General features: G+C 43.8%; 8 protein-coding genes across 8 annotated transcripts; 2 read left to right on the top strand and 6 right to left on the bottom strand.

The window, feature by feature from the left end:
- Positions 1 to 352: 352 nt before the first annotated feature.
- On the bottom strand, positions 353 to 1,271 carry EAE98_005732 (uncharacterized protein; the record flags this gene model as incomplete). Its single annotated transcript, XM_038953354.1, has 2 exons — positions 353 to 629; positions 694 to 1,271. 2 exons carry the CDS (start codon positions 1,269 to 1,271, stop codon positions 353 to 355), a joined length of 855 nt encoding a protein of 284 aa, XP_038810455.1.
- A 339-nt stretch (positions 1,272 to 1,610) lies between these two features.
- On the bottom strand, positions 1,611 to 2,053 carry EAE98_005731 (uncharacterized protein; the record flags this gene model as incomplete). The annotated part of the gene is made up of 4 exons (XM_038953353.1): positions 1,611 to 1,679; positions 1,766 to 1,830; positions 1,897 to 1,928; positions 1,983 to 2,053. 4 exons carry the CDS (start codon positions 2,051 to 2,053, stop codon positions 1,611 to 1,613), a joined length of 237 nt encoding a protein of 78 aa, XP_038810454.1.
- A 132-nt stretch (positions 2,054 to 2,185) lies between these two features.
- On the top strand, positions 2,186 to 4,419 carry EAE98_005730 (uncharacterized protein; the record flags this gene model as incomplete). The annotated part of the gene is made up of 5 exons (XM_038953352.1): positions 2,186 to 2,222; positions 2,273 to 2,906; positions 2,955 to 3,563; positions 3,614 to 3,885; positions 3,932 to 4,419. The coding sequence occupies 5 exons, from the start codon at positions 2,186 to 2,188 to the stop codon at positions 4,417 to 4,419; spliced, it is 2,040 nt and encodes a 679-aa protein (XP_038810453.1).
- Positions 4,420 to 5,416: 997 nt separating this feature from the next.
- Positions 5,417 to 8,998, bottom strand: EAE98_005729 (uncharacterized protein). The gene is made up of 8 exons (XM_038953351.1): positions 7,786 to 8,998; positions 7,455 to 7,732; positions 7,231 to 7,403; positions 6,856 to 7,179; positions 6,481 to 6,744; positions 6,050 to 6,416; positions 5,864 to 5,987; positions 5,417 to 5,767 (listed from the first exon to the last, which is right to left on the bottom strand). The coding sequence occupies exons 2-8, from the start codon at positions 7,688 to 7,690 to the stop codon at positions 5,675 to 5,677; spliced, it is 1,581 nt and encodes a 526-aa protein (XP_038810452.1). The 5' UTR covers positions 7,691 to 7,732; positions 7,786 to 8,998; the 3' UTR covers positions 5,417 to 5,674.
- Positions 8,999 to 9,298: 300 nt separating this feature from the next.
- EAE98_005728 (uncharacterized protein) lies at positions 9,299 to 11,038 on the bottom strand (the record flags this gene model as incomplete). Its single annotated transcript, XM_038953350.1, has 3 exons — positions 9,299 to 10,279; positions 10,326 to 10,928; positions 10,979 to 11,038. The coding sequence occupies 3 exons, from the start codon at positions 11,036 to 11,038 to the stop codon at positions 9,299 to 9,301; spliced, it is 1,644 nt and encodes a 547-aa protein (XP_038810451.1).
- A 669-nt stretch (positions 11,039 to 11,707) lies between these two features.
- On the bottom strand, positions 11,708 to 12,905 carry EAE98_005727 (uncharacterized protein; the record flags this gene model as incomplete). Its single annotated transcript, XM_038953349.1, has 5 exons — positions 11,708 to 11,822; positions 11,903 to 12,308; positions 12,370 to 12,472; positions 12,544 to 12,674; positions 12,737 to 12,905. 5 exons carry the CDS (start codon positions 12,903 to 12,905, stop codon positions 11,708 to 11,710), a joined length of 924 nt encoding a protein of 307 aa, XP_038810450.1.
- Positions 12,906 to 13,386: 481 nt separating this feature from the next.
- EAE98_005726 (uncharacterized protein) lies at positions 13,387 to 23,497 on the bottom strand. Its single transcript, XM_038953348.1, has 8 exons — positions 23,258 to 23,497; positions 23,119 to 23,208; positions 22,100 to 23,005; positions 19,441 to 22,002; positions 18,966 to 19,374; positions 18,900 to 18,916; positions 18,146 to 18,834; positions 13,387 to 18,051 (listed from the first exon to the last, which is right to left on the bottom strand). The coding sequence occupies exons 1-8, from the start codon at positions 23,321 to 23,323 to the stop codon at positions 13,770 to 13,772; spliced, it is 9,021 nt and encodes a 3,006-aa protein (XP_038810449.1). The 5' UTR covers positions 23,324 to 23,497; the 3' UTR covers positions 13,387 to 13,769.
- A 1,542-nt stretch (positions 23,498 to 25,039) lies between these two features.
- EAE98_005725 (uncharacterized protein) lies at positions 25,040 to 25,258 on the top strand (the record flags this gene model as incomplete). Its single annotated transcript, XM_038953347.1, has 1 exon — positions 25,040 to 25,258. The coding sequence occupies one exon, from the start codon at positions 25,040 to 25,042 to the stop codon at positions 25,256 to 25,258; it is 219 nt and encodes a 72-aa protein (XP_038810448.1).
- Between the last annotated feature and the right edge of the window lie 22 nt (positions 25,259 to 25,280).

Here is a 25,280-nt window from a genome sequence, read left to right as displayed (position 1 = left end):
TTGAGCGAACAGGAGAGTTGACAGGTGACTATACGAGTAGGAACTTATGCAACGCGCCGGCACTTGCAGCAGATGGGGAGGGAATCTGGAGGCCATGTAATTCATTCCTCAGCCTGAGTGAAAGATCAAGAAAATATCAACGAACAAATGCAACATATAGCGTGGGTATCGAGGAGATGACATAAAGACAATCGCCTGGTTCATAGGAGATTTTTATACTGTTCTTCTTTTTGCTTCTCGGAATGTAGATGTAGATATTTACCTTGAACATCATATATCCTCTATAATACAATGTTTCGACATTCGCATCTCCATTTTAGTCGTTCATTCGTGGCAAAATCAAAACTGGCCTCTATGCGCCGAACTTTGACTCCTTGTATGGGTATCTAACTTCGTCATCCTTCCTCATCCATAATTGCTTCTTCTTCTTGGTTACGACATGTTCACCCCAAACTTGCTTCGCATGTTGCTTCATAAACTTCCTGATAAATCTGGGATCCCAAAGCTCACTGGCTACTCCGAGGTCCTTGCAGCAGCGCATTAAGGCATTCGATTTGCATCCTTCGGTGGCGGTTGGAATACCTTCGGGGGAGAAATAGTCTTGTTCACCACGAGCCACGGATACTAATCTGCAGAGGAGAAAAACATTAGCTCTGCTCACTCAAATAATAATAATAACTCCTAAAGACTTACCTTCCATGAGCAACGAGAGCATATTCTCTTGTAATACTCTTCTGCGTGACAATGGTTTCCCCTCTTGGTGCCAAACCCCATCCACCAGGTCCAAACGCCCGATTCAAAATTCTTCGATATTTGATTTCTGGCAAGTATATAATACCATCTGGCTTGACCTCCACATCATCAGCAGGGATTGGTGCAAGTAAAATATCTGCAGCTTCTTTGGAGAATGGCTGTGACGACAATCCGTGGAATGATCTCGCCCAGTCGACTTGTCTATCTCCTTCATCCAAAATCAATGGTCCATCTGCAAGTCCCTCGGTCATATCTGTGATGGGCGATTGAGCATCGATCGCAGCCTCTGGCTCCTTGGGTTTGGTCGCAGGGGCTGCATAGCTTGTGGGAGGCTTTGTTGCAGTCGTCGTTCTTGGTGTGTAGCTCGAACCTGGAATTGCCGCATTTCGAAAGTTTTGGGAGAAGCGTCTTGATTGACCGGTCAGACTTGTAATTTTTGATACTGCTGAGAATCTTGATACAGATGTCGCTGCATCAGTAACTATTGAGCGTGAAGCTCTAGGTATAATTGCTGCCATGTCGATGTGTGAGGAAAATGTGTTTGTTCTTGGTAGACGCGATTTCTCTATGCTCACAAAAATGTGGCGCGCTTCAGAAGACGACCAATTTTCCTTTCGATATTTGATTTTCGGCTACACCAGACAACAACAGAGTAAATTCAATTATAAAAAACCATTTGAAGTGAATTTCTGCTGTAATTTCTCTCAAAGTGAATTTTGTGGTCTATAATAATGTACACCTGGCTCTCACGAACCATATTCATCAAATTCTTACAACTATTCTACCCCTCATGTCCTCATGTCCTCCATGATCTTTCCAGTCAATCTTTCCACCGCCCATGCAATATCCATGTCATATCAAGCATCCTTCGTTGATGTCCTCTGATCATTTTGATGCTTCTTCCAACATTTTTTGAAAGTATCAAGCTGCATGTTCACAAGAAGTCAGCCATGCTATCGCCGTCTCGATTGAGTCCCCACGTGATTTAACGCTAAGAGGGGCTTTCTCATACCTCTGCTTTGCACAGTCTCCAATCTTTCTTTTCAAAATAGCAATCAGTCATTTTCGAGTTCTCTTCTGCGGTTGATTCAGCACTCATCTTCCCATTCTCTGTTGTTGATTGATCGAGATATCTTGACTTACCCGCACATCCCGTGCTAAAGATTCGTTTGTCCCTACCAATTTGAGTCAGTGATCAGACCCGAGTTGTTGAGGTCAACAGATTTTACCATTCATCAGGCTCATCATCATCTTGGACAACCGTCGCAACTGGAGGGTTGTTTCCTGACTGATTCGACATTTTGGATGCTGTGTGTTCTTCACGGTGAGATTTGGAGAATTATAATAGTTCTTGGAGAACGTTGAACGGGTGTTTTTGCTGTTGGTAGAGCCTCGGTTGTGACCCAGTGACTAAAATTTAAGTCGAGGAAAAATGGTCCCAAGAAAGATGGATGTCCTGGTCTACTCAGGTATACTGAATCAACAGTTTTTTGAGACTCTTTCTAAGTTTTTCTGATAGGTAATGGGAGTACTATTGAATCCGTCCGCCACTGTCTTTATACGTTACGGCGTTTGCTATCGCCAAGTTACGCAGTGATTCCTGTTAGTGATAATATCATTCTTAAAGAGCCTTGGACCGCTTCTTGTGCTCTTCTTGTATTCCCAGGGGGTGCAGACCAAGGGTACTGCCGTTCCCTCAATGGAGAAGGCAACAGACGTATCTCACAGTATGTGCGTAGAGGTGGTGCCTATCTTGGATTTTGTGCTGGAGGCTACTATGGTACCACAAGATGTGAGTTCGAGGTCGGTAATAAACAGCTAGAGGTTGTTGCGCCACGTGAACTACAATTCTATCCAGGTACCTGCAGAGGATGTGCTTACAAAGGATTTGTATACCACAGTGAAGCGGGTGCAAAGGCTGCAGAGGTCAAGATTGAGGGCTCGCTTCAAAGTGGAAATGCCTCTCAAAGTTTTAAATCATATTACAATGGCGGGGGTGTTTTCGTCGATGCAGGTAAATTCAAAGATCAGGGGGTGGAGACACTTGCTACCTATGTGCATCCTGTTGATGTCGATGGCGGAGAAGATCCCGCAGCGGTCGTCTATTGCAAAGTCGGTGAAGGCGGGGCAATATTGACTGGGCCGCATCCAGAGTAAGAATGGTTCGCTTGATGCTTGGATATATACTTACAGCTTCTCAGATTTGCTGCCGTGAATCTGGACCCAACAATAAAGATTCCTGGATACTCGGACCTTGTGAAAGATTTGGCCGCCGATGACGACTTGCGAACAGAGTTCTTGAAAGGATGTCTATCAAAATTGGGGTTGACTGTGAGCGAAGAAACGTCCACAGTGCCGTCTCTATCTCGCCTCCATCTTTCATCTGTTCATCCACCTTTTGTTCCAGAGTTGCTGGCTTCATTGGAAGAAATCATCGAAAAAGAGAATGGTGAAGAGATTATCAAGGGCGAAAACGACACCCTTCACCTTGAGAAACCAGAGAGTAGCTGGTCAGTTCAATCTTTAGTAAAGTCGCTTTCTGACACAGTCGTTCCTACATCAGAAGAAAAGCACACTATTGAGTCAGCTGGAGCAGATGATGGAATCATTGATTACAATGCTATTCCCAAACGAGTCATTCTCCATGAGACGGAATGGCCGGGCACAAAGGAAACACCATATTTCAATCACCATGCATTTTACTCTAATTTGCGACTATATCAGCAAGAAAAATCCAGCGAGGCCGAAGAATTTGGAAATACTCTTTTATATGGAGAGGTGGTTACTAGTACCAATACGATGTTGGAAAAGTGAGCCCCCTATTCCTCGTTTGAATCGTATCCTTCCTAATGCACTCTAGGAACCCGAAGTTTCTTTCTAGGCTTCCTACGGGTTTCACTTTTACAGCTACAACACAAGTTGCCGGACGTGGCCGTGGTTCCAATGTTTGGGTTTCTCCTCTTGGGTGCTTGATCTGGTCTGTTTGCATGAAACATCCTATGGAACTTGGACATAAAGCACCAGTGGTCTTCATACAATATCTAGCAGCAATAGCTATTGTTGAAGCTATTCATTCATACGATAAAGGCTATGATACAGTACCAATCAAACTCAAGTGGCCCAATGACATTTGTACGTTCGTTTCTTCATTCTTTAAAGCTCGTTCTAACAATAGTAGATGTCCAAGATCCATCTAAACCCGGAAGAAAAGAATACGTCAAAGTTGGGGGCATTCTCGTTAATTCCTCATATTCATCAGGAAACTACGATTTAGTCGTAGGTATAGGTCTCAATACCACAAACGCAGCGCCAACAACATCACTTAACGCTCTCTTACCACCACATCTCACACCTTTCTCTCTCGAAAAACTTCTTGCTCGCTTCCTCACTAAATTCGAAACCATCTATAAAACCTTCTGTAGAAATGGCTTTGACAAGAAACTGGAGGAAGTCTATTACAAACACTGGTTGCATACGGATCAAATAGTTACCTTGGAGACAGAAGGTGGTGCAAGGGCTATCATTAGGGGTATCACTACGGATTGGGGATTGCTACGCGCGGAAGAGTTGGGCTGGGAAGATAGACCTACAGGGAAGGTTTGGGAGTTGCAGAGTGATAGCAATAGCTTTGATTTCTTGAAGGGGCTGTTGAAACGAAAGGTTTGATCAAAGCTAGGCGGAGACAGAATGCATTTCGTTTAACGGTACTTTTAGGTCAGATGAAGATAGATAAATAAATAAAAAAAAAAACTGCTCAACGCTGTGCCTCTAACTTCTCACCATGGAGTACATACCTACCTCGTTACCACTCTCCAAAGAACCTTCAACACCACATCCTTGGGAACATTATAGCTATTCAACCCCGCGCCTTTCTCACCTCTTTTCCTAAAATTATATAGCCATTCTACACGTTTCATCCATAATGCTCACTCAAGTCCCCCAAATATCTCCCATGAAGATATTTCCCAAACTCAGCATCAGTCGCATCAAACAAGAAGAAACGTATCATTCACTATCTAGAGCTCTTGACCGTGTTAAGCTTCTTCGGCTCGCGCATTAAACCTTCAACTTCTAAACGTGTGTGAAGTAGGTAATTTGAAGATTTGTTAAGTACTGACCATCTCGTGAAGTCGGATAGATAGATGGATTAATTGATTGGCTGGGTATTTGATATGAATTACCTCTCTCCTTTCCTTGGAAGAACCTGCGGGGAAACCAGACCGAGTGAAGAAAGTTCTGTGAGATAAGTGATGATTTATTGGCTCGTTCGTTTTTGCGTACGAGGATATACACGAATCTTGCTGTTGATTAGATCAGATGGATAGGTACTTTGGAATATACCTGAGATACTAGATCGGCAATGGAAAGTTGAGATGTGTGGAATGTTTATATGGGTAGTACAGTGTTGTAGACGGGTGGGTATTGATACGGTAGAATACTTTTGTAAAATTTTCTTGTGAAGAAGGATTGGGCGGGTGGATGTTTTTGGGATGATAGCGATTTCTAGAATTTTCGAGAAAGGTTTTGTTGGACTAGAAACGTGTGCAATTGCTTGAGATTATTGTATTTCGTGGTTCGATTCTTGGGGTAAATAATATGTATGTATATATGCAAAAGCAAAAGCAAAAGCTAAAGAATTAAAAAGCTTCTCCTCTATAGAGAGAACAAACAAGCACAGGGATTCAGAAAGCTTCATCTAAATCCTCATATTGAATCAAAAAGTTGATAAAAAAACTTACATTCAGCTAAGGAACTAAGCTAAATGTAGAAACGGCATGGCTTGATAGCTCATTACCAAAGAAGAGGAGCTAGATTGCTAGCGTGCCTTGAATTGAATGCCCAAAGAAGAAAAACTCTTCCGTAACCTATGTAAACTCCGAAGCCGAATCCAAATCCAAATCCAAGAATTTCAATCAGTTAATTAGATGGGAGGACCAGCGACCTTGAAGGGGTGAGCTTCGGTGTTGAAAACCCATTGGTTGACGCCACCACCTCCAACTTGGTATTCTGCGTCCTGTTTGATGGGTGTGAGCACGTCTAACTTTTTGATTTGGGTAACAGAAAGGGGGAAGGAAAGATAGAAAGGAACAAATAAGGAAGGGATGCTTACATCTCCGTGAATCAAATATGCATATTTCAAAACCTCAGCAAACAAGAAACTGTCCTGGAAATCACTGAAACCGCCTCCGTTCGCCGCATTGACATTTTGGAGTTCAGCAAATCCGCTACCGGTTCTATGATTGCAAAGTCAGTTGTAAAGCCTCGCTAAAAATGATAGAGTTAAGTGAAGTCATACCTCGCTGTTGCATTTATAGCAACAAATCCATTCCAACTCCACTCACGATACTTCTCATCTCCAGTCAAGCGATAAGCATAGTAGAAAGACTCAAGGACTTCGGGTCTTAGAATATAATCTGAATTGGTGATATAGAAACCGGCTTTCTTATAGAAGGCGAGTTGATCGGCAGGTGGTGGAGGGTTTTGGGTATCGTTGGCAGAAGTGTTGCTCTCTACCCATCGGAAAACTTCGGGTCCGATACCGGTGAGTGTGCTGGCGTATGTGTCTTCACAGCCGTTGACGAGCTCGAGTCCGAAATCAATGTACTTTTGCTCGTTGAGTACGAGACCTGCGAGGAGGAAATTGCCTCCGTCGAAACAAGCGACTGTGTTTCGTGTCAGTATTATGGTTCTACTAATTTGGAGTCCATTGGTGATGAGTGTACTTACGATGCTCGGAAACAAAAACACGTGTTTTGTTTTGGTAGGCGGCCATAAAGGTCAGATCTGGACGAGTTGAGGGGTGACTAGCCAAATGTTTGATAGATGAATCTGCAGCTGCGACCCATCTTTCTTTGTATTTGCCGAATCTAGTTGTGTCATACACGTACATCTTGATGAGATACTCGTAGAAACTGTCATCGCCACCTACCCAGCCTCCGCTCGCGTCTTGGAAAAGTCCTGTGTTGATATCTACATTTGTACCAAGCAACCCTATAGTATCACTAGTCAGTTATTGCCTTAAGAAAAAAAAGATCGAATGAGACATGAAGTTGGAGCGATCTCAGATGGATTGGGATAATAAAAGACTGAGTTGATGCATACCAGGCCATGGCGAGTTGTACTCGGGTTTTGGGTCCAAAAGATGCGATTCTCCCTTTTGGGAGAGTTTAGCATAAGTGTCGTTACCGGTCAAATCAGACAAATGGGTCCACTCAAGAACTAGTGAGCCAATTGTTGCGATTCCGTTTGTGGTAGAACCATCAGTGCTTGGAGGGTTGAAGTAAATATTGTTAGCTGGTACTCCTGAAGGTGTATCAAATGCAAATGCCATATTGTCAGCTAGGCGTGCTGCCTGAGCAAGAACCTCATCGACGGCCGTGTCGTTAGAATTGAGGTTGGAAAATGGTCCTTTGAGGAGATCGTAACCTAAAATATGTAAGATAAATGGGGTTTCAAGTAGAAAGTGGAAAACTTTACCAGCAAGGAGCCCACCAACATATCTGATTGTAGTCTCAAACAGCGAAACTTGTGAACTAGTTTCGTCGAAATTGATGGTTGGGATCCAATCTAAAATCACGTCTACAATTTCCGGAATCTCCATGATGATTGCTGTGCTGAATGCATCTACAGCAGAGGCTCCCCATCCATTCCTTTTTGCAAGTTAGCTCAGGTATCGTGACGCATGGTTTTGATTGCTGTACCTGGAATCTGAGTAACTGTTCGCAATTGGATGAAGCTCGTCATGAGGAAAGGCGTATTTGTAATATCCATTCCAAGCAAACGAGAATGCCTCTTTGACAGCAGCCTGTCGATCTGCAGCCGATTTTGCTGAGCTGCCATAGGTTTGTCTTTTTTCAGACTGAGGACCGTGAGGTACAGCCAACGTAGTTAGGCATAGAGATGCCAACGCAGGCGCGGTTGTAGAAATGAAACGCATTGTAATATTAAACCCAAGAACTGTCTATGGGAAGTCACGAACCTATTTGAGATTAGCATTCCATAGTGTTATTCGCTTTTGGCTGCTTAACTTACGTTGCAATATTTGCAAAGAAGATGAGGTAAAGGAACGAACTGCTTGTCTTTATAGGAATTCTGGAGTTGAAATCCGAGTTTGGCAGAAAGACAGAGCGGGAGGAGGCTATGTGGAACGAAGGTTCAAATGAATCAAAATGAAATTACTTGCAACACTAGCCTTCGAGGGATTTGGTGAATCACTATGGAATCCTAATGATGATGACAAAGAGGGGTAACCGAATAGTGAATCCAGTGAGCTAGTACTCGGGTGCCTCGAGGAGATCTGAGTCTAGAAAGGAAGACTAGAAGAATCTAGATAGAAAAGAAAGTGTAAACTCGAGGGACTTCAACGTTTTCTTAAATGTAGCAGATCACACAACGTAGGAGTACAAAACTCGTAACTCCATGAACCTAATGGTTCACATGAGGATAAATCTGCAAGGAACACTCGGATTGAACATCAAAAAGCTTAAGTTCCGAAGATCCTGTCACCGGCCAGAAAAATCTTGAATATGTATTGAATGTGTGCATTGATTTCTTCCCCTACCGAATTGTTTTTGGCTTGTTCTGCGTGATAGTAGACGCACATGCACCAACGTTAAGTCATGTCGAAAGCCTCCATTGGCATTTGACTCTCGGATAAGCGCATTTTATGCGGGGAATCTGATAGTATGATGATAGTTGTTCTAGAGCAATGTTGATCATATGCGCCGGCTATATGAGCTTCCCTATACGTGTTAGGTCAAGTATATGAACCTAGTATACTTGTAGCTGCATGTTTCTCAAGTGTCATTATTGAGTCGCGGATAAAGTAACGTTGTAGATATTGGTGATAGGAGCTACTAGTTCAACGAGCCAGCATATTGAGCCAAAGAATGAGGGGAAAGCGACGTACAACAACGTACAAGAGTGTACCAAAAGGAACAACTGCATACAATCTGGATTTCACGACGTGTTTTTAAAGTGTTCGTGAAAGCGTCTGAGCGAACGGAGATTTCTTATGAAGATGCACGAAATGCTTGTGGAGAAGGTCACGGACCACAATTAGACAAATCAGACAAATCAGACACCACGAGTCAGATCTCCTAGCCAGTCAAGGACCAAGGTGTAGCAAGGTGTAGCAAGGTGTACCAAGGTAGTATCTTCAGCAAGCCAAAGACAAAACTCTTTCTCTCAAACCCCTGGTGCTAAAAATAATACGAGTAGAAATGCCGGAGAAGCACTTATCGCATCTAAAATCACGTGTAGATCCAATCCATATCGGATAAGTCCGAGCGAGCAAGCAATCTTACTCGGGATTCTATTCCATCGATCTACTTTGAAGATCTTCAGCGGTCAACCAATACTTCACGAACGGGTAATTGGTTCTTTGTTATCTTCGCAGACAGAGATATCCATGGATTACAGAGTATAATCTTATCCCGCGTGAGTCTGCACGTTGACTCTCCTGGGGTATCAATAACTAAGGTCTAAGATACCACAATCCGCATTTTCCGGATCTCTTCCCCAAACATGTTGTGATCATCTATACTCAGTCCAATGGCTCCATCTCCATCTGCATCTCGCAGCCAGTTTCAAGGATTAGGGGAAATAAGGTATCATTGCATGTTGTGCGTGATGCTTTCACATCTGCACGAACCCACCTCTGTCGGCGTATCTTGGTCCGCTCCATCATTGTCTGCGCGGATAAAACGCCTAACTGTTTGTTGATAATACCCAATCGACCGAGAACCCAGTTGTACAAATGCTGCGGTACACCAGTTCCTCCACCAGCAACAAATAAGGGCCAAATCATCAAAAACACTGGTATACCGCTCATTTGAGGTAACAATGTTGGACGCTCCACTACTAGTGTGGTATGGTCAAAATAACTAGAGATGCTAGTGCAAATATCTGTTGCCATCCTGTTGATTATTTTTAATGCTTTCATCTCTTGAACCAAATGTTCAGACGTCAGGTATGTCATCCTATTCAAATGCTTGAGAAGAAGTTCATTCAATAATATTCTCATCCATCGATAGTGATTAAACATTCGCGAAATCCAGACATCACAATATTCATGACATTTCCCATTGAAAGAACTCCCATCTGGCAAGTCTCTGCTCCGTACAGTAAAATTCCAGTCAAGAGGGAGATTTGCTTCCCATTGCTCCAATTCGCCATCCAGGGAGGCTAGTGCCGAAACAATTTCAACTAGATTTGTAAATGCTTTCGCCCTGATGGATGCGTGAAGATTGATGAATCGAATAGCAATCTCAACCACTGCAGAAGCAGTCACGTCTTGCGTTCGCTTGTTCTTTAGAATAAGCTTGGAAAAGTCGATTAGTTGCGTCGAGGGGAGGTTGTTCTCGTCAAAGTACTCAATATGTGCAGCAAAAAATAATTGCAACTGGAGTTTCGTGGTCGGTTTGTTTTCCTCGTAATTTCTCAAAGCTAGTGTTTTCAATAGACTTAAAGCACCATTGAAATGCACAGAAAGTGAATGTGATTCACAGGGTGCCGTGTTTATCAACTAAGTTGTTAGAGTCGTTTCGTGGTTCGTGAATGGCGACACTTACCTCAAAGATGATTAACATCACAACTTTCTGTAAGAGTCCCTCAATATTTGCATTCACAATATCTCCAAGTTCCCGAATCACAAAATTCACAGTATCAGAATGCTTCTTTCTCGCAATCTCCATCAAATTGGGATTATTGGTGGCGTTTGATAGTCCAGCCAGTCCCACCGAAGAAACTGCTTCTAACGTTCTTCTTTGCACGAACGATTTAACAGACATATTTGGCATTAGATCAACCCAGTTATGTGTGCGTTCTAGTGGAATCGTCATATAATACGTTAGAAAGAAGGCTATTCCCTTATCATCCAAAGGACACCAGTTCTTGGCTATGGGCAAGTTCGATATAGGAGGATTTCTAGATTCGAATTCTGTTATAGAGACTGCGGCTTTGCTTGCTAGTCGTGTAATATGAGATGAAACCTTGGATTTTCCATTGTGAGGAGAACTTTTAGCTCTCACAATAGATGTATTGTTTACGGAATTGGCTTTTCGCAAGGTCCTTTCATTCTCATCCCGAAAGCAAAGTTCTAGCTGATCGCGATACCCTGGACAAATCTTACCCACTCGTATACATTGTGTACAAGCTGGTAATTTCTGGTCATACTAGGAGAATTTTAGTACTAGGGGTATTGATTGGGGTGGAATGATCGGACCTTTATCCTTCTCTTTCGGCAGCATAAACATGCCTTGCTTGGCTTTCCGCAAAAAACCATGGTGGTGTTTTGTACAATCAACGGTTTATGAAAGCCAGTCCCGAACTGGTTTACGAATCGTGTTCGTCGCAAGAAAGCACCAGCTCCTATTCGGCAGTGAGTGAATGAAATCTGCAAGTAGGCGGGTTTAGCGGATATGTATTTCGCGCAAATATCTCCCTCTCCATATGCGATTTGATTGTTGGGAAATGCAGATTTTTGGTAAAATCATAAATCTATTGGAACAATTTATCTATGGTATTTTGTGAATTTCAAGGAGCTGACCGCGATTAAGAGTATAAGAGTATTTACATGCATAAGCACTATTCCGGAAAGGGTAACCAATTCGCCATGTCGGTTGCGACATGGGATGAGCATGAAAGTCGGTTCCGTCCTCTGATCAATGCATCGACTACAATTCTATAAGTGGTGTTTCTCTGTATTGGTAAGTTAAGAGGGAGCCTCTGATGATGACGAGCGATAAGAATAGATGTTGTCAAGCGCACAGCTAAGTAAACCTACAAGTATTTCAACAGATTGTATCAAATAAAATTAAGAAATAAAAAATTCCACATGGCTAACACGCAGTTGTCTTCACCATCTGCATTCTCCTACGAACAAAAATCGAATACCCCTTGAACGACTTCGTCAATCAGTACCTTCCAATCATGGTTTCGAGTTGCCATTGATTTATCTGGCATACTTTGGCAATCTCCATTGCATATGTGGGAGGTATTTTGCCGGGTGCCAATAGTTGAAGAGTGCCACACAGGGGAAAATAGGGAGCGCATCAAAAACATATACACTGTTTTCTCATCTGTTAGCCAATCTCTACTCCCTTTATTCGGCATCCACCTGAAAGAGATTGAAAAGATAGACGCTCACCACCACTCACGTTCCTCAGTATACCCCGTTCTCCCTAGCGCGAAATTCACCATGCGAAAAACACTCCTGATCAAAATCAACACGCAAGTAATATTGACCACATGTAATAGCGCCTGCCAATTTGGCTTGAGCTTTTTCTCTGCTCGATCGATCATCACATATTTACCATCCTTGCTCTCGCTATCATTTGGAAGAGTAATGCGCCGTTGAAACTCCGATGTAAAGCGTCGAGATGTGAAATTGAATCGGATAGCGATGATGGAAAAAAGTCCAAAACATGCCATCTGGATTGCGACTCCAGCCAGAGCAATGTTTTTCCCTTTACTCAGCTTGGATTGCGCGTCGGCAGAAGTTATATCGATAGATGTGATGCGCACGACACCAATTAGTTGAAGGAGAAGCGCAACTTAAGGGTGTTTATTAGTGGTTGATACATGGATTTTGAGTTTGAGATGTGAGCTGCTTACGGATGTCGCAGACTACGAAAATAAGAGTTATGAACCGAGGGGGAATCCAGAGGAGCTTGGTGGTTCGTGCTTCCTTGGGGACGACGTGGTAGATAATTCTCCCCTGATGTTCACATCGTTAGCGACACTTCAACGCTTCCAAGATAGCTCGGCCAGGAAAGAGCTTGGACTCACAAAAATGATATAGCAAGCAGCGGCCATGAGAACAGGTGATAGTACGATAAGTGCAGTTTGCGCCACATAAATTGATTTTTCGGTAACATGTTTTGAGGAGATTGCTCGGATAATATAACCTGCTCCTTCCACTACAGAGATATCGTTAGTGCGAACTCGGGATATAGGGTTGAGAAAGGGAAGAAATACTTACTGGCAGCAGCAACAACCATGATAGCCCATGCCCCGGCATTGTATCTGAGCCATTGGAAGAAGGTAACGAAGAATGCTAGGGAATAGAGAACGCCGACTGCGAGGGTGGCGGAGAATGATGGATCATAGTTGTAGTGAGATAGTGTTCTGGGTTCTGGTGTGAGGACCATTGCTAGCGAGGGAGTTGCTTCTGTGGTTTAAATGATTGTGGGTTATTAAGTGAGTGAGTGATCCCTGCTTAAGATGATTGTGGTAATCGAAATGAAGTAGTAATCTGAAGATTTTTTTTCAAGAGAAGAAATGAGAAGAGAACCGAAGTATAGGATACAGAGGTGATGAGATGCAAGTGGTGTACTTATGCTCGCTTTGATCGTGCTACATAAATGCCAACCTGTCTGTAATCATGCTCATATTCATTCATTTGATGAATTGCTTGCCTATTCTAGAAACCTGATGTTGGTGCTCAGCCCCAACCAAAAGCGTTACATTGGGTAGACTCAAAGTAACATACCTGGCTAAATCACGTAGAGATAGCAAGGCTCTCAACAGTTGCATGATTACCAAAAGGGTAAGCAGATCGTCTCTTATCGTTTAGTCATCAAGCGTTCACATAAACTTCTACCGATGGCTCACGAGTTTGCAAACTGTTATGAATATGATGTAAAGATTCATTACGTATTAAGAAGATCTAAACTGCTATATAATGCCAAATCTGCCCATTTATATCTCTGTATGATGTCTTGGCCTCTGACAATTAACATAGGACTCCACCCTTATGGACAATTAAAATAGATATATAAACGTGATTCTACCAAATGAATGTGAGAGATCGATACAAGAGAAGAAGTATACCCAAAAAGAAACCGATTTATTGTGAATTTTGAACCTGAATGACCCGAGAAACTTTTAATCACAATCTGTGTGAAGATGCAATGTGAGGTATATGAGGAAGAAACATTTTTTGGAGAAAGAAAAAACGCAAGCCATGCGCATGGTATGATGCGCTAAGTAAATGTTGACAGAAAAAGAGAAAATTACACGCGCCCAAGAGCGGTGTCTAGATCACGAAGGAATGTATCCTCTCCGGGTAATCGTTTAGAGGGTACGATCAATGAGGAACTCTCAGATCTAGTATCATAACTAGTGCTGCCTCTAGAGAGCATCGTAAGACGTGTGGATGCCCCTTTCCTCATCGGCGACTGGCTTCTGATAGAATTGCCACTGGGTGTATGGATACCGGGAGGCGTGAGGAATTGGAGATCGGGAGTAGAGACATTGCTATCGCCAGTTCGATAGCCAGCGAAGTAATCATTGATATTTTGGTAGCCCTTGATACCACTGCCGTAACCCATGTGGGACCCTGGTCTTTCGAGAGTGGGGGATGGAACCACGGTCGAAGCTGCTTGCATGGATCGTGCCATGATGCTAGGACTAGATCCCCGGAAGATGGATGGTCGAAGAGGTGGACCCTGAAGAGAAGGTACAGATGCTTGTCCCCACATATTACTTGCTACCGGAACTGATTGCAATGCAGGTCTTATTGTGGGTGCTGGTGGTTTCGAGGGGAATTTCATGTCGTGGCGAGACTTTCCGATCCAGAGCATCTGCTCATGCTCTCTGAGATATCTGTTACCTCCGAATGATTTCTGAACAATTTCTCGACTTCGCATTCCAAGGGCTCGAAGTTCGCTCTTCTTCTCATACATTCGCTTTGTAATGATCGCAACTTCTTCTGCGGAAGGCTTATCGATGATAGAAGGAGGCTTGTAACCTTGAGGATCATTCGCATAAGGAGCCCACTCATCCAGAAGAGCAAGCATATTGATCTGCGCTCTTGCAAGACTTTGTGCATCATTGGGGGCAACCACAGCGCTGAAGCAGTCGCCGGTATTAGGATCTGTAAGCACCCGAAGAGACGCCCCAACATCTGTACATACAACAGGCGCGCCAGTCAAAGCCGCTTCTCCCAATGCCAAGGGTAGCCCCTCAGAGATAGAAGAATTGAGAAAGACCCAAGTTTTCTTGAGCACATCAGTTGGGCTTGCAGTTCCGCACAAATTGACATAGCCTGGCAAGGATTTGGAGGCTAAAATTTCGAAACAATCTGTTGAGTATTGTGGTGCTTTATCGATTGCACCGTAGATATCGAGGCGGTAGTCCTTAAATCCCCATACATTCACAATGATATCAGCAGCTAGAATAGCAGTCTTGATGTCCTTCGCATACCAAACATGAGAAAGCATGGTGACTGTTGGCAAAGGCGAAGTTGTCTCCTTGATTGGACTGAATTTTGAGATATCTGCAGGTGGGATACCATTAACGACAGGATCAATCTTGCGCTTGAAAATATTTCGGTGCTGGAGTTTGCCTTGGTGTGATCCAATTTCAACTTCCCATCCAGGATTGAAGAAGTCAGCGCAAGGTAGAATGACATCGGCGTGGTGAAGTGTCAGTTGACTGGTGAGCTTCATAAGACCAAGTAACGAGTTTCTGACAAACGGCGGTAGAGAACAGAGATCTGAAGACAGGTAGAGATTTACTTCGCGCCAACTGATAGCGTGATCCCAGATTTGCAATGTACTTCCTCTGGTAACCTTGCACACAACTCCGTACGCAGCACTGACGGAATGATGTGACGCTTGGAAAATTGCCGGAATTCTCTCAGGCATGGGAAGGGAGAATATGAACAAGTAGCGAAACCAAAGGTCGAGAGCAGCGTCAAGTTGAGCTATTGTGGGTATCTCAGTCTGAAACCAACCCTCTGAGGGTGTTGGACTCACAAGATCTTGTGAGATCCATAGATTCCGCCAGGCAGTCTTAACGATTCTACTGTTCCAAACACCCGTCCAGTGTTTTCCTTGAGAGAAGTACGCGTTTAGGTTGACCAAAGCTCGGGTTGATTGGAGAATGTCACTGTTCGAATATTGACTCGTTCTAGCCCCTTTCACTAGAGCTTTGAGAATGGGAACAAAATTCTTCTGAATGTCTAGTTTTGTCGCATCTCTGACAGCATGAACGACCTCTGAATCTAATCGATCTCTGAAAATTCCATGGGTCGGTGTCATGAAATCGAGTCCCCAAATTGGAATGACTTTTAGTGTTTGCACGTTCTCTTGTGTTTGATGTTTAGGCACTCCAAAATCATTCGCAGATTCTGAAATCATATACCACTTCGCCGCCTTAAGATTGTTCACCATGTCTCTTCGGCATGCAGACACTCCTCCTCCTTCATTGGGCCAAGTTCCGGAGTCTGTGGCGAGAACATGAAGCTCATCGCTTTTGAAATCTGGAGCAGACCTAGTGCGAGCATTGGCAGAACCTCCCTGTCCGAATGCGTACAAGTCTGCAATTTGAAATGCAAGTGGTGCCCAACCCGAAATTGATTTATCGAGATCGATAACAGCCATAATCGCGTCTGCGTTCTCATGCAAATATTCTTCAGCCGACTTGAGGTTGCCGTGATCACGTCTTTGAAAATATGGGCGCATCATTGGTTCCCGTCGAAGAAGTCTTTCGTCAAGCCATCTCATGATTACACCATCAAACGCCGAATTATTTTTCCATGCTTGCCATAGCCTCGACCTAGCCTTCGAAGTGGAGACTGGATTTTGATGGGTATTCAGACCTAGCCATCTGGGCAGAGCATGTGAACGTAATGATTTGAAGCCAATCATGTGATCGTCATATCGAAACGTGAAGTTCGTGGGTTTTTTGAGGATCCCGAGATGATCCCATTCTATCATCGCTGGTGTATCGACAGGCTCGCCATTCAATGTTGTGTATATGGTCGGATGATATTTATGATCGTATGACCACTGTGCCTCATATACATCGGGGCCGATGACAAAGGTAGCCTCAATAACTTGTGAATGGGGTATCCATGTGTCCAGCTTGTCTTGACGTTTTACAGGAGGAGCTGCCCATGAAACCATACAAAACATATGCGGCAATACAAACTCTGCTCTCAACAACTCATCATCAAAATTGCTATTCTGTCTGTAATGGCAATGGAAGCGCACAAGATTTCCATCGAGCATGTAAGATCCACTTTGAACAAGACCTTGCTTATTGAACAACACTTGTTCATATTGGTTAGTCCCTTCCACACATCGTCGCGAAATTGGATAGCGACGACGTGTTGTCATGATTGTCTGTTTTGGAATGTTCTCCAAGTCGTACTCATATTCGTAAACGTTTGCTTTCGCGCCTTTGACATAGTCTTCTCTGCGTAAAAGAAGAAGATCCTTGCTATAAATGCTAATGCGCTCAAGCTTGGCTGAATCAGCTGGCTCTTGTTTCATGACGCCACCATACTGACGGAGCTCGCAGACACCGTCGCCGAGTAATGACTGTTGTATAGCTTCATAATCTTCCCTACCATTGTTGACGATACGGCTACCAGCAATGCTGGCTGTATCCGGGACTCGAACAAAAGCTGTCGAAGACCCTCCAGTGCTCTCTATCATTATTCTCTGACGCTTTAATGATACTGTTGTTCCACGTATCTGTTTCCAGAGAGTGTCTACATTCTTTCTACCATGGAGCAAGAATATTGGCATCAAAAGATCCTGCAAAAAATGCGTGTATGACCATATTCCAGTTACAAAGAACATGACAATCAATCGTATGTACTTTGGAGTTGACTTCATGGTATAATCAAGCTCTCTTTGCAATTCCGGTTCCGCCACAAATGCTATTGCGAATAACTTCAGACAATGCCCAATTGTATGATAAACTGTGCTGAATGGAGATTTCAGCTGTCGTGTGAGTAGTTTTGACATCCCACTCCGTGTTTTTGTCTTTCCAAATAACTTCATTATGTTAGACTTTTCATGGTTATCGGACCTCTCTACTGGAGCAGTCTTCGCAAATTCCAGTGTATATCGTTTCTTTTCAGTGGCAACGAAGGCACCAAAATTGCGTCGAGCTAAGAAAGTAGCGATGGACAGGCCGTTGAGCTTGTTCATTCGTACCCAGCCAAGCTGGTCAGTTGTCAATGCATCAACCTGCCCAGTGCATCTGTCAAGAATGAGTTCTCGAATCTCTGTAGGAAGACCTTCCCAATCAATGTTTGGGTTGCATCCGAGAGCTGTATGTCTAAGAATCTCGTCGTCAAAACAGGTCGCAATACTTTCTGCATGGGCTCTCGAGGGTTTTGAGAGATTCAAGAAGTTTCGTAGTCCCTGAGGCACAAGGGTCTTCTCCAATAGGCCTGACGGTGAAACGGAAGAGAGCAATGATTCCAAGAGTACAGCATCTTCGTGCGAGATACCGTGAAAATTTTCGGCTGCAATGTGAAGCAGTATTTCGGCAGTCCTGTTGCAGGTTAGCACCAAAAATTATCGGGCTGCAGAATGACTCCAATATGGGATCTGACACTAATGGAGGCAACATGAGAAATGGTACTTACGTCTGACAGAACATACTGATGCTTGAATGCTGCTCCAATGCAACCATTGTTTCGCAACCAATGATGACTCTCATTAAATTATTGGAATCGCAGCTAATTGCTTTGAGGTCCTTGAATTCATCAGAGAACATAGACATAGAGACGCATTCGACCACAATCTTTCCACTTTCAAAAGCTGTGATGGCCTCATCCAATAATGCTTTTACTTCCGGAAATGCGCTCAGAGCAAAATTTGGGATTGAATCAACCGAGCTGCCCTTGATCTCTTCGAATATTGCGATAGCATGATGTAGAATCGACTTGATTTCCACACCGGGATGTGTCATAGGATCAACTTCATACTTTTCGTCGTCGTGAAGGGAATCCAGATTATCGAAGGTCATACGAAGCTCGTCTTGAGAAAGTAACAACTCACGACCTGGACTTGTGAATTCGTGGAATGATCTATCTTGTGATATCTTATTCCAAATGCGGCCTTCGGAGTCCATCGAATCGACTGGTTTTGCTCTAATACCCGCGTAATATAGAGAGAGGAATGCTGCAGTCCATGTTGCTGCCGCAAGTGCTACCACATCACAGTATTCAAATTGGGGAAGGAAGTGTCTGAGTATTTGGCCAGAGGGAAGACCAACGCAAGTGGCTATTAGAAGAGGTTTGAGACTTCGAGGGCCCGCAAAAATCTTTGTGTACTAGATGAGAGTTAGCTGATGTAAATTTGTGAATCTTTGTCAAGGTTCTTATCAAGGAAATGTACCTGATAAAATAGTAAACCTGTCGATGCTTATTAACAAACGTTTCAAATCATGGAGATGGTACTTACCTGTATAGGCTCCAACATAGGCAATAAAAAGAAGGGTTGAAGCCTCTGTACTGTCGAATACCCAGAGAAGACTAGAGGCTACAGCTAAACTCCAAACATGGAATAATGAGTACCGTCCCAAAATGCTCCAGTAAAGGTGTCTCCGTGCCTTGACACCTGCGTTGACTGCGTCTGGAATTGAAGAGACATCGCCAATCAGCATGTTCTGAGTTTCTGCTGTCATGGTATGAAGCTTTGCGGCATTGAGATCCAGAAGAACTGCGCCAATCAAGTAGTAAGCCAAAGCAAAGCCAACAGGCATCCGGTATCTTGTGTTCTGCGCCGATAGCCCAAGAAGACGTCCACCGGCAAGAAGTGAGTTCCACTTGTCGAGAAGTGCTACGATAAAGTAGAGAAGACTGCAGCCAACCTATATTATTTTAGTTTTTGATTTCGCAATTTACTGATTACATGGCGAAAGGAAAATTGGACTCACCTCATCACCAGCCTGACGCCAATGTATAAAAGCATTATGCAACCTGAGACCTGTTTGCATTTGCTTGAGAGTATCCAGAGCAACCTTGATTTGCATGTTCCAAGTTGATGAATATGGCATTGGTAGAGGCGTTCCTGAGTAGCCCGAGTACCATTTCAACAGGAATATTGTTGCGTCATAGCTTTCCACCAATGATTTGACGGTTGGATCTTGACACTTATGTCGAAAGCCACTTCGTACCTCTTTTATTGCCGCAATCATTGCAGTTCTTGAAATTTTCAACGCCGCCGGATCAGTCATTCCATCGAATGCACGGTCATCGCCGTCTTTGTGAGTCTTAATATACCATTCTTTCAACTCCTTGTCACTGATCTTTTGAATATTTTGATGCCAGGTAGTCCATTTAGATGCCGTGTGTCGAGTTCCCAAAGCGAGAAGAAATATAAAGACATACAAGACAGTCAAATAGATATAGATATCATAACCAGGAACGAAAATTGTCGTAATTGGTGAAATAAACAAGACAGGGATAATCATGAGAATGACAGGACGTCCAGATTGAAAACTAGTACCTGGATAAGAAAAACTGGCTAGAGTCGCGAGCAGGATCAAATAAGTGCTTAGTGCAAACAGGTACAAAAAGAACACTACCCCTGCAACGATACCATCTTTGATACCAAGACCAATCAAGCCAAGCAAGCCAGCGGCAAGTGAGAAAGCAATACCGCCAACGAGCCTGGTCGCTATGAATTGGTTCATTGCAGAGAAGGCCATTGAAATGAGGTAGTAAGAACCACCACATGTTATCCATGTGCCACAAATGCCTGATATTAAAAGGGAAATCATCAAAGCTAGTGTAGCAGAATGCTGAGCTGTGCGGCTCATATTCCCACTCAAGTAGAGACCTTTACCAGTGCTTGTTAACAACAGGATATCCAAAAGTGCTGGTATTGCGAAAACACTCAAGAAAGTAAATCTCATTGCTCCAGAAAGACCCTTGGCTTTAAAATCTCCGATATCGATCTTTGCAGCTGCATAAGCTGAGGGAGTTGAGGGATCAGCGTCGGTCCAAATGGGAGGCTCCCGGCCAGGTTGGTGATGACAAGCCCGATACCGATCCGAAAGTAATTTACCGAAACAACTAGGAGTCATGTCGAAGTAAGACTCGCATCGAGCCCCCGTTGCAAAAAGCTCTGCAAAGGCAGCCGCCTGATCGCTCTGATCATTGAACAAGGTGTTTCTATCGGTAACTTCAACATATGCCTCGTCAAACGCGTGCTTTCGAAAAACAGAAAATAAAGCAAGACAAATAATGTCAATGCGTGCATCAATCTTTTTCGCCTCCATAATTTCAATCAGGGCCTTCGTAATAGTCTGAAGTGTATTCAACCTTCTTTCTTTCAATACAATAGTGATTGAATCATTGATCTGGTTGAAGACGTACAGAGCACTCTCCTCAGAAGGATGCTGTGAGTTGTTGTCCACGTGCCATTTCGATCTTATTGCTATGAGATCTTGTGGAGATTTTTGATTCCCTAGATAACCAACAGAACAGGCATCTTTCATCTGAGTAAAATCTGTGGAATCTAGTAATTCTCTTTCGCATGCAAATATTATCGAGTCGATCAAATCCCCGTTACCCTTGACTGATGATAATTGTAATGTCTGGAGAAATCTCAGGAGCTCTGATGGTGAAAGAGAGCTTATGTCATTGAGCAATCGTGGAGGTAGGTATGAGTCCGAATGTGTTAACCACTGCCAAAATCCTTTCTCTGCCTCGAATGATTCGTGGCGAGGACAGCCACGACTTGATAAGAATGTATGCAAGATTGTTCCACTGAGATCTTGAACATTTCTTGACATGAAAATGTCAAGCTTGGCCCGTTCTTCAAAACCAAATACTGCCCAGTAACGACTTTCATTCTGGTACTGCAATCCCGAATCAAGGCCCTTGTACACTCTGATCAAGTCTGTGGTGGCAGAATCATCAGCTAAGCCACAAAGTTGATTCGCGAGTTCTTGTATCGCTGCATGCCATGTTGAAAGCTCCACTATCCCCGGCTGATTACAAAATTGGTTTAATTTGCCACCAATTTCTTTTAATACAGTGTTTTCGATCGGGTCAAGAAGATCAAGGGATCTGAGCTTTCTTTGTGATAGGAGGATTTCGTCAAAAGATTTCCTGGAAGCATGAACTCCGAGTGGAAAGCATCCGAGGAAGTCGTTAGATGACCCACTGGGAGACGTTGATATGGGATTCCCAGGCGTTTGATTGAGATACGAATATGGACCATCGGAGAATCTGTGGTTCGGTGCGTGAGAGGATAAAAGTGATTCTGCCGGTGTGAGAGATCTGCTTGAAAACCCCGGTAGGTTAAAATCAGATGAATTTCTTGGTAGGTCTAGAGGCACTTGCGAAGTAGCCGAGGGCATGTGAATATCTACATCGACAAATGATTGCTGGTTCGATTTGCCCGATGGCTGGAGGTCGACTTCGATGGAGAGCGCCCCAAGAATGTTCTCGGCTAGATCCGACATTTCTGGTATATACTCATTGGCAATCTTAACCAGCGTTAGTAAGCTTTCTTGTAGATAATTAAGGAGTGAATTTTTTGTTTAGTGAACAAAGATGGAGTGCTGTGTTAGATGATGCACTTACAGTATGGTTCAGACGCCACTTTTTATGTGCCTCCATGACTCCAGGCTCCTTGAGCCATGAAAAGGCTCCCAACGGTTCCTTCTGGTCTATGCCATGAGCCGTTGAAGTTAAATCAGAGCTTGAACCGATCCATGGTGATAGCGCGCTGTAGAACTTTGACCATTGGTAGGACCTTCTAACAACGGCGTTTGTCGGATTTACCCCATCATCCAAAGTCTCCCACAAGCAGACAACGAATGGCCGGAGGCATGCTTGGGAAACAAAAGCTTTAATGGTAGGTCTCATCTCTTGCATCTGAAACGCATCCCGTTCGTCCCCATTTGATGATATTGTGCCATTTCTTATTATCAGCCCAGCTACTTCATTCAGTTCTGCTAATTTAGGATCATGTAAAAATCCAGGAGATGATGTTTCGAGATAGGTCTGGAATCCAAGTTTATGAATGAAGGTAATGAACTCGACGACCATTGGGCTTGACAATTGATCGTGCCAGTTACTAATTAGAATTCCAGAAAAACAGCAATCACTACCGGACGCTGTTGATGAAGTTAGCAGCTTAGTGATCCAGGCAACAGCACCTTCGAGCGCCGCTGAATCTTTGCATTCCTGCGGCACAACATGGCTTATATCAAGTCTTGCTAGGACCTGTGGCGGTTTATAGTGAGGCCCAGATGAAAGAACCTGAATTACATTCTCCTGAAAGGCATCGACAACAAGAAGGTCCCATTGCGCCAACACTTGCAGATCTTCACTTGTTGGCGTATGACTGAACCCGCCTAAGTATACTCCAAAGCTTTCGGGCTTCTTCTCGACAGCGACGACTTTATAATGTGATAGTACAGAGATAGTCTTGACAAGATACTTCTTGATGGACGCAGGAACAGATTGTTGTCCAGATTTCCATTTCTACAAACAGAAGAACGTTAGCTATAGATGTCGACAGCTATGAAGTCTTATCATATAAGAAGACTATAGCGTCTGCGATAAGGTATGAAGATAGCCTTTGCTATTTTACTTACTCGATAACCCTTTATTGAACTCTGTAGTGCGAGATAAGATATGAAGCTCAAGCCAAGACCAACAGAAGCAAGGATAAATGCAACAAGAATCTGTTTAAAAATTAACAGGGGAAACAACCAGACGTATGGGAAAGCTCACAAACTGCCACCAATATTTTGTTAAGTCCGCCCAAGAGGCAGCTTCAAGGCCTGTGATTTGAGCCATAGATGATATGAAGAAGGCCGAAGAACGAGGAGTTCTTCAGAAAGAACGAAAGTGAACGGCAACGAATAACATGTGGTAAGTGAAAGTAAACGTTACAAGTCAAGGAAAGAAACCATCAGAAGAAGTTGCGGTGGAGCACATCCGTCATAATAAAAGTCAGATCTACGACAAGATTTGCATTAAGATGGTGTGGGCGGTAGACAGCGCCGAGGATACAGAGATTGGGCACCCCCCAAGTAGGTCTAGGTAGCTACCAATGTTACTTACTCGTAGATACTTACTAGGTAGGACTTTTCAGCCCATGCTCTATAGTGCGGGTAGTAGTATCCAGGAATAGGATTATTTGCGAGTTTTCTGTTCTCGCGACTACGCCTGATTTCAAATGCTTGGCAACCCGTATCCGGAAACTGTCAAAATCGTTCGTTACAGTCGCTCCCTGAGGGGTCTCTGTACCAAACATTCAGCCTGGTAACGTAGTTTGCAGATACGGGGGACGCCTAGTAGAAATTGATACCTTGAACCCCAAATCCGTAAACACGTGGCCCTACACCGCAGGTGGGATTCAAAGACCAAAATACACTGGAAAGAAAGCAAATATTGAATTTCCGAAGGAATACCTGGTAGCTGCAGATTGTTGGATGATGATGCCATACGCACATTGTCAGCACGGAGAGTACACATCGTACGCCACAGAAGGATGTTAGAACATTCGATACCCGAGGGATCAATGTTTGACAGAACAATTGTCAAATTCCGCATATATTGAGCATATTGACTCAAGGTTCAGCTTCGTATCGTGCACGCACGATGCGTTTTCGCTATAGGGAGGATGCATTGGGCATGTGGCGGTTAGGGATCTAGAGGATGTGGTGCAACTGTGAGTTGAGATGATTTTTGGAATTATGGGGTGCCTTGGTGGGAAGGCTAAAGGGATAGACCAGCCTCTCATACGCCTTCTCGAGGTGAAGAGCGAACAAAGCGAACAAAGCTTGCGATCGTTTCGTTTCAGGCGGACCTGGCGAGCCTGGCTATGGTAGACTCGGTGGTGGATCGGTGGAGTTGGTGGAGTTAGTGGGCTACTTAGTCCTTACTCTCGAGTCACTGTAGCATTCGTCTGGGATTGAACAGATGAAAGGGTTTGGCGATGGAGTAACTACTAACTCGCTACGACTATACGACTGCCACAATGGTTTGTGTCGCCAGCCGGAGATGAAGGGGCCTCGGGGGCGAGGGGTTTTTAGGTCGGACTTCGGGTTCGGAAAATCTTTTTACTTAATCATGTCTAAAAGAGTACTAGCGCCCCACATCATAGAGATTTGCCTTGGAGTTACTTCGGTGCCAAGACTTTAGGTCGTTTACTCCGTACATGAACATCTGCTAAATCTCGTCCAGGTAAGTTTCTATATATATCTTCATTTATCTTCATTTATCTACGTTAATCTACATTAATATACATTTGTTCCTAAAGGGGCAGTTATATATTAGCCTCATCGGGCCTGTCCCTTTACAAGGGCTTCCGAAAGCTTGTTTTTTCTCCTTGAGACACCACTTGGATGGTTGGGCCACTCTCATCGCAACTTTAATATAACATCCTGCTCGCATACCAGTAATACCACACTAACCATCCATTGGACCATCATGCTTACTGCCGCCCCCAGCAAGCCTTCCCTTCCCCATGAGTTTTTATACCCTCCTAGTCCTAGTCGCTTACACACAATGGAACAGGCCTCCAGATATTTCCCCAAGACAATAGCTACTGCAGCCACATTTTGGCCCTCATTTGGCCAACACTTGACCATCGTTACTGTTCGGATTGCTACGTCCAGTTTTCAGATACCATGTGTCATTCAGCTCCTCTTCAATTTTCGTGTGGATTGGACGAGCTCAGCCCTTCCTGCTGTCATGTCGGCTATTTCATGTTCTGGGACGTCTTAAAACACATCCTTGTTCGATTTTT

This window comes from Botrytis deweyae (assembly GCF_014898535.1).
Source record: "Botrytis deweyae strain B1 chromosome Unknown BDEW_011, whole genome shotgun sequence".
Lineage (NCBI taxonomy): Eukaryota > Fungi > Ascomycota > Leotiomycetes > Helotiales > Sclerotiniaceae > Botrytis > Botrytis deweyae.
This window is presented reverse-complemented; position numbering and strand designations above follow the sequence as displayed.